The sequence below is a fragment of the Pogona vitticeps genome, chromosome 4 (assembly GCF_051106095.1).
Source record: "Pogona vitticeps strain Pit_001003342236 chromosome 4, PviZW2.1, whole genome shotgun sequence".
Classification (NCBI taxonomy): Eukaryota; Metazoa; Chordata; class Lepidosauria; order Squamata; family Agamidae; genus Pogona; species Pogona vitticeps.
In genome coordinates this window covers 126,729,899-126,747,519 of record NC_135786.1, presented here as the reverse complement: position 1 = coordinate 126,747,519, position 17,621 = coordinate 126,729,899, and the positions used below count along the sequence as shown (strand labels likewise).

The 17,621-nt window shown below is 44.5% G+C and overlaps 1 protein-coding gene across 1 annotated transcript in view; it reads right to left on the bottom strand.

The window, feature by feature from the left end:
- Positions 1-17,621, bottom strand: part of PDE4DIP (phosphodiesterase 4D interacting protein) — a 139,415-nt gene that overhangs the window by 81,192 nt on the left and 40,602 nt on the right. Inside the window, exons 7-13 of the mRNA XM_078392453.1 lie at positions 16,869-17,044; positions 16,362-16,479; positions 5,616-5,735; positions 4,371-4,490; positions 4,015-4,107; positions 1,594-1,809; positions 1,037-1,195 (exon numbers count right to left, since the gene is read on the bottom strand). Of these exons, the coding sequence (XP_078248579.1) occupies positions 1,037-1,195; positions 1,594-1,809; positions 4,015-4,107; positions 4,371-4,490; positions 5,616-5,735; positions 16,362-16,479; positions 16,869-17,044 (1,002 nt within the window). The remainder of the gene's footprint in view (positions 1-1,036; positions 1,196-1,593; positions 1,810-4,014; positions 4,108-4,370; positions 4,491-5,615; positions 5,736-16,361; positions 16,480-16,868; positions 17,045-17,621) is intronic.

The window sequence follows — 17,621 nt, the reverse complement described above, 5'->3', positions numbered from 1 at the left end:
CTTTTTCTAAAAATAGTGACATTTTCCTATCTTCATTCAGCCTTGAGCTATGTCACACTTCTCAAAAGCTACATACAGTAGCACTGCAGTCATGTACACACACTTCTTTAACAGCAGAATTCATCTGCTCAACATCTTTAACTACTTGTTATCATTTGTTGTAAGCCGCCTAGAGTGGTCGAAATGACTAGATAGGCGGGGTATAAATACAATAAATAAATAAATAAAATTAATAAAATAAAATACTGCAGTTTGTAAGCCTCTTCGTGTTGTTTGTGTTACTTGTGTCAGATATAAAGCACATCCCCTGAAGAAAAAGACCGGGGTAAATAAGGAGCTGAGTAATTCTGCCTTCTCTCCACTGCCCTTTAGCAATTCACTATCTTCCCTAAGGAGCAGACCAACCTCCATGGTCTTCTTAATCCTAAAACAGCCCATTAAAAACTTACTATTGTTTAACATATCAACGTCTCTGTCCATACTGGGCCTTTATCTCCTTAACACAATCCTTACAGATTCAGCCTTCTCTATTTTACTCTTCCTTGGTCGTATGCCTTTTCTTTCTCTTCTACATGCGTTTTTCTTGATACAACAATACTACTCATGTTTTTTCTGTTTCTTTTGTTTGCTTATATGCCTCACATTCTGTGTTCTATTTGCAAATTATGCATGTTGGAGTTTGTGTTTCATTTATCTGTTTAATTTAATGTATAGTTATTGTGGTTTTTATCTCATTGTAAACTGTGCAGAATAGTGCATTGCACTAATGAGCTAGTACACAAATTAGAGAGACAGACAGACACTCAATTCCTCTGTCTTCATCCCAACACTTTCAATAGGACTTTTGTTCTTTGATTCATAGGTTTTTGTACCAATGGATCCATTGTTTACATATGGAAATTGTTCCAAGTTCTTTTTGTGTTGAGGAGCATTTCACAATAAATTCCGTCCCACTTGCACACTCCATATACATAGCATCTTGGTGTGACTTTAACACAATTAAAACTTTAAAAGCCAATCCTCATAAATATCTCACCTGAAGAAGCTGTTCTTTGTAAGTAAGCTTTTGGCTCAAATGTTTAATTTTTTGCTCTTGACTTTGTATCTCCAACATTTTTTCCCTCTCCAAAGTACAATATTGGCAGTTCTTGTTCTGCAACTCTGTTTCTAGCTGCTGAAGAGTAGCACACAACTCCTAGAAAACAACATACACATTTCATCAGCTGACCAGGTCTGGGACCCCACGGCAGGCTCTGTAGAACCCTCAAGGACCAAAAAGAGTAGGATGAGCAGAGATGATGCATGCTACACCTCTGTGTTCACCAGATCATTCCCACTGCTAGAAATGCTAGCTCTGACCAGTTCTGCCACATTGTCACACAAACTGATCACATGAAAACGCCCTCACAAGTAGTGACTTGGCCACTGACCGTAACATTATATGCTCAAAGTTAAAGCAATTTCCAATGCAAATGCACATTATCTGGGTCCCAAAATAGAACAGAATTCCTGAAGACATTCAGCTGAGTTGCAGAGGCCAGCTGTCTTGTTTAGACCTGCGAACTTCCATGAGCTAAACAGTTCGTGCCATACCTTATTGTGTTTCCACGCTGCCTCTTTCTGCTGCTGTTCCTCTTGCAACAATGACTCAAGAAAATGGGTGGTCTGTCTTGCCTCAGCCAACTGATGATCCTTTTGCTGGTGAATCCTCTTCAATCGCTGCACTTCCAGCTGAGTGAAGAAAAGTGTGTTCTGCACATTAAGAAGTGCTATTTGCTGCTGCTGTGATGCAGAAGTACCTTCAGAGATCTAGCAAGACATGGAAATATAAAAAAGGAACATGTTTAGACTGTGAAATCACAGGCCAGTAAAATACTGAAATAGCTTTGAAAAGTGTATTCCAAAGCCTATTATAGGACATCCTCATTCTCACAGGTCGCCAGTGCTGTGGTAGGTATTTCAAAGAGAAATATATCTGACCATGTCCACAATATTCAATTGATTCCAACAGTTAATATGACATGCCATTCGCCTGATTTATGGACCAGCAGCTGCCACCTTTGCTATCAACCTCCTGGTTCCCTTTAGCCCTTCAGCAGGAGCACAAATTTGTATCCAAGTGGAAGCACAAAAGCTCTGTATTTTGAGTGCGTTGGCATTTGAATCACAACAGGCTCAAACGTTTACATACAGTGCTGTACTATGACAACATCATGGACAGACTAGTGATGCCCTCTGTCTTTTTATTACACACCTGCTGAATCATATACAGTGGTGCCTCAACTTATGAACTTAATCCATATTGGAATGGTGTTCATAAGTCGACATGTTCGTAAGTCGAAGCATCATTTCCCATAGGAATGCATTGAAAACCGATTAATCCGTTCTGGCCGGGAGAAAAAAATCACCAAAAAAATTAAAAAGAACACAGCAAGCCTAGTCAGAAGGCACTCAGTTGCTGAGACTTTAAGAAGAAGGAAAAAAACTCAAAAAAACAAAAACAAAAAACAACCAACACTAAAGCCACCTCCGTTGCTGAGATTTAAGAAGAAAAACTCCAAAAATAAACAGAAAAGCCACCTCCGTTGCTGAGGTTTAAGAAGAAAAACTCCAAAAACAAACAACAAAACCACCAACAACACAGCACAGAAACATACCCGCCCAAGCCAACACACCCAAAACAGTTTTTAAAAGGAGAAAACAGCTTACCTCCCTGCAGACACAGACAGACAGACAGACAGACACACACACACACACAAACACACACACACACACACACTCGGAAGCAGGAGGCTCTCCCAAGCCTCCAACGAGAATGACACACTCTCTAACTGCTGAAAGTGAAAGAGCTACAGTACAAATAAGCAGCCTTGTCACTACTTACAGTTAGAAATCTGAATTGCCCGCTTTTTCCCTTCCTGTTTCTGTTCATAAGTGGAAGCTCCGGTCACAAGTCAAAGCAAAATGTCGCAACCAGAGCTGTTTCTAAGTCAAAAGGTTCGTAAGTCGGGACACTCATAAGTCACCACTGTATATCCCATCTCTTCTCTAAGACTATGTCTATAATCTTTTCAGCCCTGAAGACTGTATTGGAGACTGGCTGCAGTCATGTGTACATGATCACATTCAGGACATACTACCCTCCAGTGCAGCTGTGTTCAGGGATGAGGAGATTCAAACTTTTCCTCCTGGCCCTTTGAGAGGTATGGATTCCCTTGGGCACATGCAGAGATGAACAAGCCAAGAATCTTTGCTAGCAATGGAAAAACAGTGAGGAGCAGGATCACTTGACGTTGGGAACAGTTTTCACCAGCACACACAAAAGCACACACACACAAAGAGCAATTTCTACATTCGACTGTTATTTTTTTCACTTTTACCAGCAGTAAAAAAACCACTGTTTTTTGGCTGCAAAATCACCAGAGACTGGAAGAAGCTTTCACTTTCTCCCAACTTCCAGAAATCCTGACTTCGGCTAACAGCAGCTCCAATGTTTTTTTTCATTGTCGCCAAGCTCATCAACTGGATTGCAGAAAAAACGGAGTGTGGGTCTGAGTCTGCCCTAGCTGCAGCTGGCCAACTTAATGGGCAGACCACCTCATCGGACACCACAGGTGTGCTTTCTCAGCATGCTACACCTGGACCCTGGGGTGAGGAAGGGGAGAATGCTACCACCACTGCCGCCCTTGCAGGTGCAACTGTGTGGAGGGCTGAGCTAGAGATATAAGGTGAACTGGAAGACTCCGAGGGACAGGAATGCTGACAAAGACATGGAAGAAGAATGGGCTCAGTTCAAGGGAGAAGAGGTCGATGCTGAGCCCCCGCCACAGCTCAGAGAGGTGGTGAACACTACAACCCTGGAAGCATTCTACCAAATATACTTTGAATTGGGGGATTGGACGTGGTGGTGTCATAGGCCCCTTCCACCTCCGTTATTCTATGATTCCTTTTAATAATCCAAACAACAACACAAGAGTCTTTGAAAGGCATGATATAATCCATCAAGGCCCATACCTTCAATTGCCCAAGCTGGCTTTTATGCAGCATCTCCTGTAGCTTAGCTATTGTCTCATTCTGCCTTTCAATCACACAATTCAGTTCTTCAGACTACAGGACAGAAGACAGAACAGTTAAAAATAAGCAGATACATTAAAAATCAAGGAGTGGGGCTGCCTCCTGCTTTATTAGCAAGACACAGTCCCCACATATACTAAGTCAGGTATCCTAAACTCTTTAGAATCATTATTATTTGGAACCAAAGTTACATGCCTGGAAGATATTTCAATCTACACAAGACAGCCAAAAGTGTTCAGTGACCAAATCTGTAACAAACAGCATTTACTGTGTGAAGACTTTACAACATTACAAACCTCATTCTCTTTGCTCTTCAAGACTTCAGTCAGGTTCTGGATTTTGTGATCCTGAGTCCATGATGTGTGCTGAACAGATTTCAATTCAAAACTGATCTCATTCAGTTTCTCTTGAAGCTGCTGAGTGCCATAAATACATACAATTTTGAACCAGGCAGTAATAAATAGCACTTGTTTAATTTTGCTTTTTTGTTATAAATACTGTAGACTATTTGACATAGCTGTGCTACATATTCACTTGAGCCCCTAGTTTTTAAAGAATCTCTTGCATCAATGGGAAATGTGCTGCCCCTAATTATAGGGGAACTTGGGAAGAAACCTGCACTTTTGAGATCTTCAATACAAATTCATAGACCTATCGTTACAGAATTAGGTTAAATGCAAAGATAAGGTAAAGGTTCCTCTTGACAAACTGTCCAGTCACGTCAGACTCTAGGGGGTGGTGCTCATCCCCGTTTCCAAGCCGTAGAACCAGCGTTTGTCCATAGAGAGTTTCCATGGTCACACGGCCAGTGCGACTAGACACAGAATGCCGTTACCTTCCCACCGTGGTGGTACCTATTTATCTACTCGCATTTTACATGCTTTTGAACTGCTAGGTCGGCAGGAGCTAGGACAAGCGATGAGAGCTCACTCTGTCGCATGGATTCGAACTGCTGATCTTACGACCTTGCAGCCCAGAGGCTTAGCGGTTTAATCTGCAGCGCCGCCATGCCCCTAATAAAGGCAAAACACAGTGCCAAATCTACGGTATTGTGTTTGTATTTTTACAGTAGATCTTACTGTATGATGGTAAGATGGTAGTGCTCAGATGTATCACTGTGCTCAAGGGTTGCTTATTTTACTGCTGTTGTTGTTTGATTATTATGTATTTGCCTATGTCTTTATTATCTGATTTTATATTGGAAGCTGCCTAGAGTGGCCCAGTGGGCCAGATAGGCGGGGTATAAATCAAATAAATAAAAATAAAAATAAATAAACCAGAGGCTGCACATGTATGTATGTATGCATGCATGTGGCAGATCTCTGAAAGTTACTTCTAAGAAGAATTAATACAGTGACATACTGTAGCTACCCATACCTAAACAATGGTAGGATGGTGACGTGCCCACATATAACTAGGAATGCAAGGATTGGGAAGTATAAATGAATTTATGCCCCATCATGCTATAGTGTCTTAGATGAATGCAACCCTGTCCTCCCACCACATTTTACCCAATAAATGATGACGTTTTAAAGACTTACCTTATTGGTAGCACCAAAGGAGCTGATTTTTTCCAGCAGTTCCGCATTATTTAATTCAGATGTTTGTTTGCCCAGGTGCAAGTCACATCGAGACAGCTGCTCCTGATCCTCATACAAATTCTGGAAATAGAAAAAGTTGACATGTGCTGAGAGAAGCACCATCTTGGGCTAGCATGGGGGACCTGAATCACTACTCATTTTTGTAGGAAGTAACAATTTTATTCTAATTTGTCTCACAGGATTGTTATAAAGACAACTTACAAAATAAGGGTGGGATAAAACTGCAGTAGATCCATGTTGATTATGTTGACTGCAGTAAAGATCCTAGAATCAGACAGCAGGATATGCTTGATTAAATTGAACTGGGCCATCTTAAACAAAATTAACCCAAGCTCAAACAGAATCACACCAAATAAACCAGTTTAGCCCAGATTCTGTCCAAACTGGACCTAAGATAGCATGTCTATCATAGAACCATAGGCTGAAATCCAGTTTCATAACTGTATCTGCACAGCATTGTTGATGTCATTAGCAGTGGCAAACTGCCACTCATTAAAGGCTTCATTTGGAGATTTCAGGCAGCATGCAACTTCGCCATACTATGCAAACACCCCAAAATTGGCTTTAATCTTCAGTTATCTCCCTTTAACCAATGGTGATTTGCTCCTGATGACAACATCATTACTGTTGCACATGCAGAGATGTGCAACATGATTTCAGCCAGTGAAGGGTTATGAAGCCCAGCTCCCTGCAGAAGCAGAAAATCCGCTGCTAAAGAATCCTTGAGAGGAAGCTATCCAACCTCTGCTTAAAATCTCCAATGAAGGAGAATCTTCAACCTTCAAAGGTAGAATGTTTCACCATCAAAAGGTTGTCAGGACGTTTAGCTGAAATCACCTCTTGTAATTTGGATCCATTGCTTTTAGTCTTACACTCTGAAGCAGGAGAAATCAAACTCGCTTGATCTTCCATATGACAGGAAATCAAATATTTTGAGATGGCTATCATGTCATTTCTCAGTCATCTCTCTGTTCAACCTTTCCGTTACAGTATCCTGTAGGCATCCCTCTGTTCTCCTTGTCATTTTTGTTTTCAATTTATAGGTAAATCTACAGATCAAATTTTGTATTTTTTCCTAGCAGCACAATTCACTGAGCTCAGAACAGCTGTGTAAATCACTGTTCAAACAGCTTGACTGCCAATGTGGCATAGTGGATAGCGTGTCAGATTAGGATTCAAGAGACCTTGGTTGAAATCCCAGCTCAGCCATGAAAGTTCCCTGGAGAATGACAATGGTGAACGTCTCATATACCTAAAAGATAAATCTTTTTAGGGTCACCATAAGTCAGAAGTGATCTATCAGTACAAAACATCAAAACAGTACATATAGCTGTTCATCTGCATGGCTCCAGATAATTAAAGTCTTGTATCTACATGAAAGTTAACTTGCAACACATAACAGCCAAAATAAAGCTAATTCAACAGCCAGTTATTTATGACTCAAAGGCATGGAGGTATTAATAGATGTTTACCTGCTTTTTAAAAAATATATATTTTATTGCCAATTAAATTGATGCTTGTATTACTTTGTGTTGTTTTAACAAAGGGCTTATTTTTATAGGGACATGGTGGCTATGCGGGCTAAACCGCAGAAGCCTGTGCTGCAGGGTCAGAAGACCAGCAGTCGTAAGATCGAATCCACATGACGGAGTGAGCTCCTGTTGCGTTGTCTCAGCTCCTTGCCAACCTAGCAGTTCGAAAGCATGCAAATGCGAGTAGATAAATAGGTACCACCTCGGTGGGAAGGTAAACAGCGTTCCGTATATAGCCGCGCTGGCCACATGACAACAGAAACTGTCTTCGGACAAACACTGGCTCTACGGCTTGGAAACGGGGATGAGCACCGCCCCCTAGAGTTGGACATGACTGACTAAATGTCAAGGGGAACTTTTACCTTTACCTTTATTTTTTACTTACTCCCATGAATTTTAAACATAGTTAATTCTGTTTGTTCTAAACAGTTATGCACGTGAACATTCTCATTATGTTACTTAAGACCATGTTTTTAAAAAGATAATCACAATTTAGAATGCACTCACAGATTTTTTTTAAAAATCAAGAAATCAGATAAAACTCTTTGACAGAAAAAATATACAGAGCAAAAGAGTCTTCAGCTCTGTTTAAACCAGTGAGAGGACTTGCTAACATTCTCAAGACAGAGGGCTCCAAAGAACTGGGGTCAACACTGAAGAGGCCCTGTCTCTTGTAGCTATGCATATTTTACATAAATAAAACAAAGCAGGAGATGCACAGGTTAGAAATTGTTTTTTAAAACCATAATTTTAGTAGTGCCATTAACTATTTTTGTGGACAAAAATATTCAAATTCCTTGGGACAAAAATAGATAAGATACATTAACAAATGAAAATCAGCACCATGGCTACTTTGTTACCATGGAAAGTAAGTATGTGAGCAATCAAAACAGAAAGTTAAATCAATTCTGTTCTTTGAAGGAAAAAATAGGCTTCTCAGTAAGAAACTGACCTTCAAATTTTCCAGGCAAGGAATCTATGTTTTATCTACAGTGGTATTTTAGTGAGTTTGTTGAAGGGCCAGAGACTCAGAGTACAATTCCCCACTGTGCTTTTTGAGAGAAGAGCCAGCCTGTGTAGCCTTGGGCAAGCTGCACAGTCTCAGGATGCCATTCAAAAGAGAATGCCACTTCTGAGTACTCTATACCTAGATACCCTGGATCACTGTATGTTGGAACCAACTTGATGCCATGAAATTATTACTAATACATGTGGGATTCACCAGAAGTTATGTTTGGTAATCTATTTGAATATGACAATTTGTCTTTAGTTTGTAAGAATCAACCTCAGTAAGTCAGCAACTCATTTGTGGGACACAGCCTATCAATGGAAGACCAACCGAGTCTAGAACTTCTGTGATGTTACAAGAGTGCAGGTGAGAATAAGAGCAATTTATGCCCAGACCTCATATATTCTGTACAGACAGTCCCAAAATTACAGAAAACGGACTACAGATTGCAGGATAGCCATACTGAACCGAGTCTGATTTTTTAAAAGAAAAAGTATGTTCTCATAATGCCTAGCTTAACCTAGCTCTGAATTTGACATTTCCATTAGTTCTCCACCAAGTGATTAAAAGTACTCCTGTGAGCTTCTAATTAGCTAAGCTAGAATCTGAAGATCACACAAATCCCATGAAGAGAACATGACACAGCCACGAATCATTGGCAGGTGGATGGCTATGCTTATGAATATACCTTTCTACTAACTCAATTTAACACTTACTACTAACGTGAATGCAATTATACTGACAAGGATAGTCCCAAATTAAAGTTGACAAATGCACTCTTTGTTAAATATCATCAGGAAGCTGCATCGTAATGAGATTTCAGATGCTAGCAATAGCAATGGAATCTATGTTCAAATACAGACATAACAGCATATGGCATCTGAAATGCCAACAACTGTAGTAGCTGCAAGGTGACAGGCAACTGGCATTAATTCCTAAGAGCCAAATCCACTTGTTAGTCCCAGGACGTGTAGACTTGTTCAGTCACTTGGACGGAATTACATGTTCAATAAGTGTTAATGCAACAAGCCCTAGTGATTCAATGGGTCTATCCTAAGCAAGGCCTGGGGGAAAAATCTTCAGAAACACCACCCCATAACAATAAAGAATGCAATTTTCAGAACAAGAAAGGTGTAAGAACCAGATGAGAACAAAGAGGACGATAGGACTTCAAAGTAAACTGCAGATGAAGTAGCTGGATAAATCTGACCCAGTAGTAAATGGGCAGAGAGGGCAAAAACCATCTACCTTGACTTGAAGTGGAATATATTCCACACACAGATCTTCCCACAGCTCCTGAAGGTCAGACATTTCCAAAGGAGAAGTTAAGGCAGATCCAGGATGAGGTTTTAGTGCTACATTCTGAAAGCTAGGAGATGAGTTTTTATCCCCTGGATCCTGGCAAAGGGGACTTGCCTTTACAGGGACCGGCAGCTTGCTCCCTCGGGGACTCTGGACCGGCTTGCAATCGAAAGCTTTGACCAGGTGGAGGGCCAGGTCCAGCCGGCTCCCGTGCAGGGGGGGCAAGCTGTGGGCGCCGGCGCCACAGTCACACTTGCCCCTCGGCTTTGGCGGGGCCTCGGCCTCTTCCTCCCTCGGCTGGGAAGAGCCGGCTGCCACCGTGGCATCCAAGGACTCCAGCGAGGACCGGGGCGTCGCCTCCTCCTCCTCCTCCTCCTCTTCCATGCCCTCCTCCTCAACCTCCCCCTCCTCCAAGGGCGCTCTGCCGCCCGGGAGCCCCGCGGCCGCGGCCTCGCCCACGGGCGCCTCTTCGTTGCAGACGCTGCCCGGCCACCGAGGGGAGGGTCCGCACGAAAGGTTGCGGGCCACTTTCCGCGGGATCTTGCAAATGGCCTCGTAGTCGGCGTCGGCCACCCGCAGCACGGCGCAACTCCGGCACCGCCGGGGCCGGCCGGCGCTCCCTTCGTGGCCCGGGCAGGTGTGCGGCTGCTCCCCGAGCCGCTCCTCCGCGTCGGCCCAGCATTCAAAGCCCGAGTAGGCGAAGTCCTCCTGCAGCAGAGCCGAGTAGTAGCGGGCTTCGGGCGGGCCGGCCCCGTCCCCCTTGTCGTCGCCGCCGGGCGAGGGCTCGCCGTTGTTCTTCCGGTAGAGGCCGGCCAGGCAGCCCTTGAGGCGGTCCTTCTCCAGCAGCAGCTTCTGCAGGCGCTCCAGCGAGAGGGCCTCGATCCGCGCGATGACGGTGTCGAAGCGGTAGACGCGCTCCAGCATGAAGGCGCACTTGCTGCAGGCGAACTCCCCTCGGCCGTCCCGGGAGAGCTCCTTGCCCAGGACGTGCGAGAGCAGGACCTGCAGGTTCAGCTTGGCGGCCGTGTGGAAGATCCAGCGCCGCTGGTTGCCGCACAGCTCCCGGCCACAGATCCGGCAGGCCTCCCGCATCCTGCCAGCCTCCTCCTCCTCCTCCTCCCTCAGACGGGCGGTGTGGGGCGCCCGCTACCCTCCTCGGCCCTTCTTCGCAGGCCGGCCGCAGCCTCCAGCGGGGCTGAAGAGCTCGGGCAAGGGCGGCAGCGGCAGCAGCAGCCCCCCGGCACGGCTTCTCCCCATCTCCCCGCGGCTCACTTCCAGCTCCTGCCAGGCGACGCCGCCATCCCCGCCTGCCCTCCCTCCGCCAGGAACCCGCGGGGCCTCGGCGACCCCCCCCCCCCCCGGCCGGTCCTCTGTGAGGCGGGCGCGTCCCCCGCAGCCTTTCGGCTGTCCTCTTCCCGAGGGCCGCAAGAGCAGAGAAGAGGATGCTCTAGAGAGGCTGAGCCGCTTTTTGACGGAGGCTCAGATTTCAAGATGGCGGGCGGGGCGCCGCCAACGCGCATGCGTCCCGCGCAGAAGTCCCCCGGGAGTCGTAGTTTCCCCGCTCTTGGCGAAAAGACGAATGCTAACGAGGCAACCGCATTGCTTTCCCCCTCCCTCTCGCGAAGGCCGCGCCCTGCTGTCCGCTGCGGGAACGCGACGGTCTCCTGGCTCGCGGGGAGAACACGCGAGGCGCGCGCGCGCACGGAGTTCGTGGGGGGGGGGAGAGAAAGAGTTCGGGGGGGGAGAGAATCTGCACGGTTTTTAAGCGGCCAAACAACGACCTCCTGATCAGTCATTCCTTTCAGAATTAAACGGAATGAAGCGACACCGCTGTCAAACCGGGACACACAAGCAAGCAATTACTTCCCACGAAGGAACACTAGAGGGGGATCGTAACCCTTTCAATCGGTTTTCTTGACCACGTTGTACGTGTGAGAGCCAAGTATTATTATGCCTAGACTCCCAGCCTTCTGCTTTTCTGGACATAGCTTTGCTTATGCCCACTTAACGATTCGTTTTGGTCATACGTGCGATTTGGGGAGTTTTACATTCACATATAAAACCGCAAGAGGGTGACAAAGATGATGGAATTCTACTGCTAAAGTAGGCGGGGAGAGGCTCTGGGTAGTAAGGTGAGCCTAACTCAGCAGAATTTAGGAAGCAAGCAGTGGTGATAATGTGCAGATCATCTAATGGTCTCTTGCAAGCCATTGGGAAATACATAGGCCGCTTTCTTCCAGGTCAGATCAGCCTGAATGTCACAAGACAATGGCTATCTTGGAGATCTTTCCCAGCTTTGTTACATGTATTCCCTCCCTCCTTTTCTTCAGTGGTGAGGCTGAGAGAGTGAATGGGCAGGCACAGGGTCACCCAGGGCGAGAGAGCCCTCTGAAACTGGATCTTAGATTAAAGGGGGGGGGGAATGTTACAAAACAGACAAAACGTTTAAAGCTAGCAAAACCTCTCCCACTGGTACCAGTTATGACATCACTGTATCAGAATGTAAAAGTACTGTACTTGGTAATGCATGGAATTATAAGTGGGGAGGGATCATTAATGGAGTTTAGAAAGCAAGGAATATCGAGGGGGAAATAGTGCCGGTATAACCGACAGGGGGTCATGAGCCATATATAGAACTTCAGAATAAAACAGTACTGTAGATTTTCCTATGAAATCAGTCAGTGGACAGAAAATTTCCAGATTCGCATGCAGGCCAACCAAAGAGTTGACAGAAGAGCTCTTTGTCTTGATCTTTCCCTTAACATCATCACAGAGATGGCCAGTACCTGATATTCTGTTCCTGTGAGGCACAGATACTCCCCCAAAAGATAGCTGTAGTCTTATTAGCTACTTTGTTTCCTAGACTAGAAAGGACTTGCCTTATCAGCAAAACAAAGTAAAAGAGAAAAGTAGCACAGACAGAGGCATTTTTCCTCTTGCCGCATATGCACACAATCTTAGAAATTTGCATCATTTTGAAACTGAGTAGTACAGCAACCCCTTTAAAATGTCACAAAACAGCACATCACCGTGATCACAAATTGTGGCACAAGGGCCCCCTGATATTATCGCATTGCAACTCCTGTGATTCGCAGGTCCCTAGCGCTTGCTGTGAAATAAGCCTGTTAAACTCCTCCAGTGAAATTTCACAAACACCAGCAGTGCAATCCTACAGACGTCTACTCAGAAATCTCAGCGGGGCTTACTCCCAAACACTTTATAGATGGGAAGTGGGATTATATTTTTCTTGCAACAAAATACTGCAGTTTTGAGTGCTGGCAACACTGTTTCCAAAACCAAACCAAACCAAACCAAAGCCTGGTGTGATAATGACCTGTGAAAAATGAATAACAACTGTATGTTGGTTTTAGCCCTTTCGAAAACAAAAGGCAGTGGCGGGGGGGGGGGAGGGGAGAGAAAAGCACGATGGCACCTTAAAGACTATTACATTTTAACATATTGGCCCCATTTTAAAGAAATCTGGTAAGGGTGGAAGGGCCCTATGCCAGGGAAGTGCAAATTGGCCATGGTGTCCCACCCTCGTCTATAAGAGTAAAGGAAGAGGATGATCAAGGATGCCTCTCCTGGTGCTGTTGTTTTCAATATTATCTGATGCTCTACAGCCGACCACACAGCTGTCAGAAGCCCCATCATGCTGGGGGCACAAAGAGAATCATCCCGTGTGCCATTTTCTCCTCTCTGATAGGACTCCTGAGTACCCATTAATCTACTGTTTGGCACTCTTTTGGGAAAGCAGTTTGCTGCAACGCAAGGCACCTAGGATGGGCTTTCATTGTTCCTAAGGATGGACTGTTGTGAAATCAGTCACTCTGCAAAGAAGGGAGTCATGGCCTTCTTTGCTTGCTTGTTTGTTTGAACACACACACCCTTTCTCCTCTAGAGGCCTCAAAGTGGATTACAATATTAAAAACAAACAATAAGTGGGAGGGGGAAAAACAACCAACAAAACAAAAACAGCAGCCCAGATCCTAAGCAGCCAGCCACTGAGAAGAAGCCTGCCTGTAGAGAAAAGTCTTTGCCTCTGTCTGTGGAAGGACAGCAAAGAAGGAACCAATCCACCCTCTTGTGGGAGCGAGCTCCACAGTCTGGGAGCAGCAACAGAGAAGGGCCTCTCTTGTGTCCTAAACACATGGACCTGTGAGGGTGATGGGACCAAGAGAAAGGCCTTCCTCATGAACCTAAAACCCAGGCAGGCTCATAAAGGGACGTAGCTTGGACCCATGTCATTTGAAGCTATGTACTGCAAGCCAAAAACCAAGATTTGAATCGTGCCCAGAAATGGACCAGCAGCAGCCTATAAAGCTGTTGTAACAGGGGAGCTACATGATCTCTGCAACTAGCTCCATTTAGCATTCTGGCTGTAGCATTTGGGACCCACTGCAGTTTCCGAACATCCCTTTATTACCATCAACAGATCAGATAAAATTTGGTAACAAAATTACATAATGGGAATTATTAAATACAAATTATATGTATACTGTGTATGAATAGCTCTTAAAAATAGAAATTTTATAAAATAATCATTATAAAGTTTTATGGTACCGCTTTTCATAGGCAACCCAATGTAGAGCACTTTAACATAATTAAAATGGGGTGTAACTAAGGCGTGTGTCATTACAGCCAAGTCAAGACATCTCCAGGAATGAGTGCAGCTGGCATACTAGTTTAAAATGTGCAAATGCACTTCAAGTCACTGTTGAGACATGGACATTCAGGCTCAGGGACAAATCCAGGAGCACATCCAAACTGGGAACCTTTGTTTTCATGGGGAGTGTAATCCTATCCAACACAGGTTGAAACCATATTCCCTGATCTGCCTTTCAACTGATTGGGAGCACTTCCGTCTTGCCTCCTGCCACTAGGTTTGGTCTGTTTGGTGCCTAGTTACTTAAGTGGGGCAAAGGTACACCTGGCCCAATCCTAGAGATCCTGCTGAAGAATTCTGAGACGGGAGCCCTCTCTTAGTTCTCCTCCTAGCTTTTTTGGACCAGGAGATGGGGAAATAGTCATTTTCTTATACAGTATGAGGACCCTGCTTGATGACGAAATCGCTTGACGATGCCTTTTTTGCGATTGCTATAGCGATCACAAAACGATGGTTCCAATAGGGTTTTTTTGCTGTATGACGATCAGGAACCTGCTTCGTGAACTGATTGCTCACATTACAATGATTAAAAACAGCTGATTGGCAGTTTGCAAAAAGACTCCCCGCTGTTTTGCTGACCTATTTTCGCAAGACAGGGACCGCAGAATGGCCGCCCTAGGGAGGATCTTCACTGCACGAGCAGGTATTTCCCCCATTGGAACACACTGACTGGTTTTCAATGCATTCCATTGTTTTTTCCCCCCGCATGACGACGATTTCGCTGTACAGCGATTTTGCTGGAACAGATTATCGTTGTCATGTGGGGCACCACTGTATGTGTATGTAAATATACTCATGTGTGCACAGCCTCCACCTCATGACTTGGTCCTGTATGCTTAAGCCTGACCGCTTAAATTAGCACTGCTCTACCAATAAGAGTCATTTTCTCCCCCATTATGTGTAGATTGAATGGGCTGCAGACATGCCATGGGGTAACATGTAGCTGGAGTACATTGTTTTATACAGCCCTGAAAGGCCCATAGTATTATAGTCAACTTAATATATATGGTACAGTGGTGCCTCGCTTAAAGAGCGCTTCGTTTAATGATGAATTCGCTTAGCAATGACTTTTTTGAAGCATTTTTGCGCTCCGTTTAGCGATGGTTCCTATGGGCGATTTTCACTTAGCAAGGTTGGGACCATGATTTGCATAACAATTAAATTTTTGGGTCCCCTGTTTCGCTTAACGATGGTTTAAACAGCCTCATGTTTGCTGTTTTTTAAATGTTATAAAGTTAAAGTTTACCGTTTAAAAAGTTTGAAATCATAAAGTGCACTTAATAAACCCTTTGTTAACCAAATTTGACATTGTTCTGACTCTTTTTTAATTTGTTGTTGAATTTTTTTCCCCCATTGAGATGCATTGAATAGGTTTCAATGCATTTCAATTGGGGAACTGCATTTCGCTTAGCGATGTTTCCTATGGCGATTTTCGCTTAAGGATGACAATTCATTCCTATTGGAACGGATTATCTGGTTTTCAATTCATTTCAATGGGAAACCGCATTTCGCTTAGCGATGTTTTCACTTAGCGACGAATTTTTTGGAACCAGTTAAAATCGTTAAGCGAGGCACCACTGTACTTCATTTAACATCTGATATTTCATTTTCTAAATGTATTTCCACTTTATAGTAGTCAAAGGCCATATCTGGGAGTGTTGTTTCTAAAGTTGCTTCTATTATAGAACCTTGAAAACTGCTAAATGGCCATGGAGGTTGGGTTGCGATAGAAGGACCTTGGTCTCTCTGTCTGGATTGTTGGGACGCTTGCTCCTTTAACTGCCTCATTGCATCAAAGTTCTCATGCTGGAAAAAGAGGCATAAGAGTCTGGGCCGATGAGAAGGGGAGAGGAGATGGCAGGTGCAAGCCTGAAAGCCGGCAAAATGCAGTTTACAAGAAACGCCATGTTGCAGCCTCTTATCAGAGTATCTTAAACAATTTCCAAGCAGAAACAGACATCTGGAGGAGATACAGATGTCCAGTACTGGGAACGTATGTCCAACTGCAGTAATTTCCTGCCCTCTTCTACTTGGTTACTCACTCAATCATTCTATTTTACTTTCTTTAATTAATATTCAAGGCTGCATTCTATTGGTAGCAAACAACAGGGGGTGAAATATCGTTCATACTGCCTTTGTAGAGGGTAGGCATTGAGGGCCTTCAGGAGCAGCATTACCTGTACTTCCATTTTCTGTGGCTCCTCCAGGCCTTGCAGCAGATTCTGCTTCTCTGTTGACAGCAGCCCCAGGAGCTGCTCCTTGTCTCTCAGATTCCTCGTCAGCTCCTCAATCTTCCTGCAGAGGAGAAATGGACCGGTTACCTTGAGGTAAGCGAGGAAACACGACAATATCCATACAGGAGGCGCAACTAGGAGGTCGCTGCCGTGGCCACTTGCTGTGTGCGCAGCTGGACCGTGTCAGTACACCCGAGACAATGGAACGGCAGCACAATTACTCTGGGACCCAGCCCCCCCCCCCATTCTCTTCCCCAACCAAAAGACGTGAAAGGATAAATGACCTGATAGCTACCAGGAGACAAATTAAGCACAGATCAGAAAAGGAGACCCAAATTTTATGCAGGTCTTGGCTCCAAGGAATGTGAAATAAAAAACCTCCCTGAAGATTTTGCTTCAGGAATAACAGATGCAGACTAAATTGGTACAATAAAACCCACAGACACATACTTGTCCTTCTCAGCCAAAGAAACACAGTAGGTTTCCAGAAGAGCGTGGTCTTTTCTATGCTCATCTTGCTTCTGGGAGAGCTCCATCAGCTGCCTGTCGAGTTCTAGGCGGCGTTCCTTCTCAGCCTCAGCCAGAGTTGCCATCGTCTCTGCTTTGGTCCTCGCTGACCTGACCTCCTGGAGGCCCAACCAAAGATGAGACCAACCAAAGTCTTCACATCTGGAAGACTTAGCAAAGCTGACAATTCCACTACATTTGCACAGGAATCTTAAAGAGTTCGTATCGCAGTTTTTGGAAGTTGCTGTTGTACCCAGACCAACGAGACTAGAATAGTTTACTCTAGAAGGATTATTTAGTTATCTAAAATATTAATCGTGAGAATGGAAGTGACACATGATCTCGCTTTGCCAACTGCCACTTAAGGCTGCTACATGGGAGGGGGGTTTTTTTGGGAGTTTTTTTGTAACTTTTCCCAATATTACCTGCTATGCATGACATTCTTGGATTTTTCATGGAAAGAGTGAATAGATATGGGAGGGGATACTTTTACATTCTTCAGAAGGGCCCTTTTAATTTCAGGAATCAGAAAAGCATTTGTTGAATATATAGCCAATATTTTGCTTGAACTTTTTTGCTTGAAGCCGCCTAGAGTGGTCTGGTAGTCCAGATAGGCGGGGTATAAATCAAATAAATAAATAAATAAACAAACTTTCACATGAAGTGCTGCTTGAATTTAGCAGGCTATACTCTACC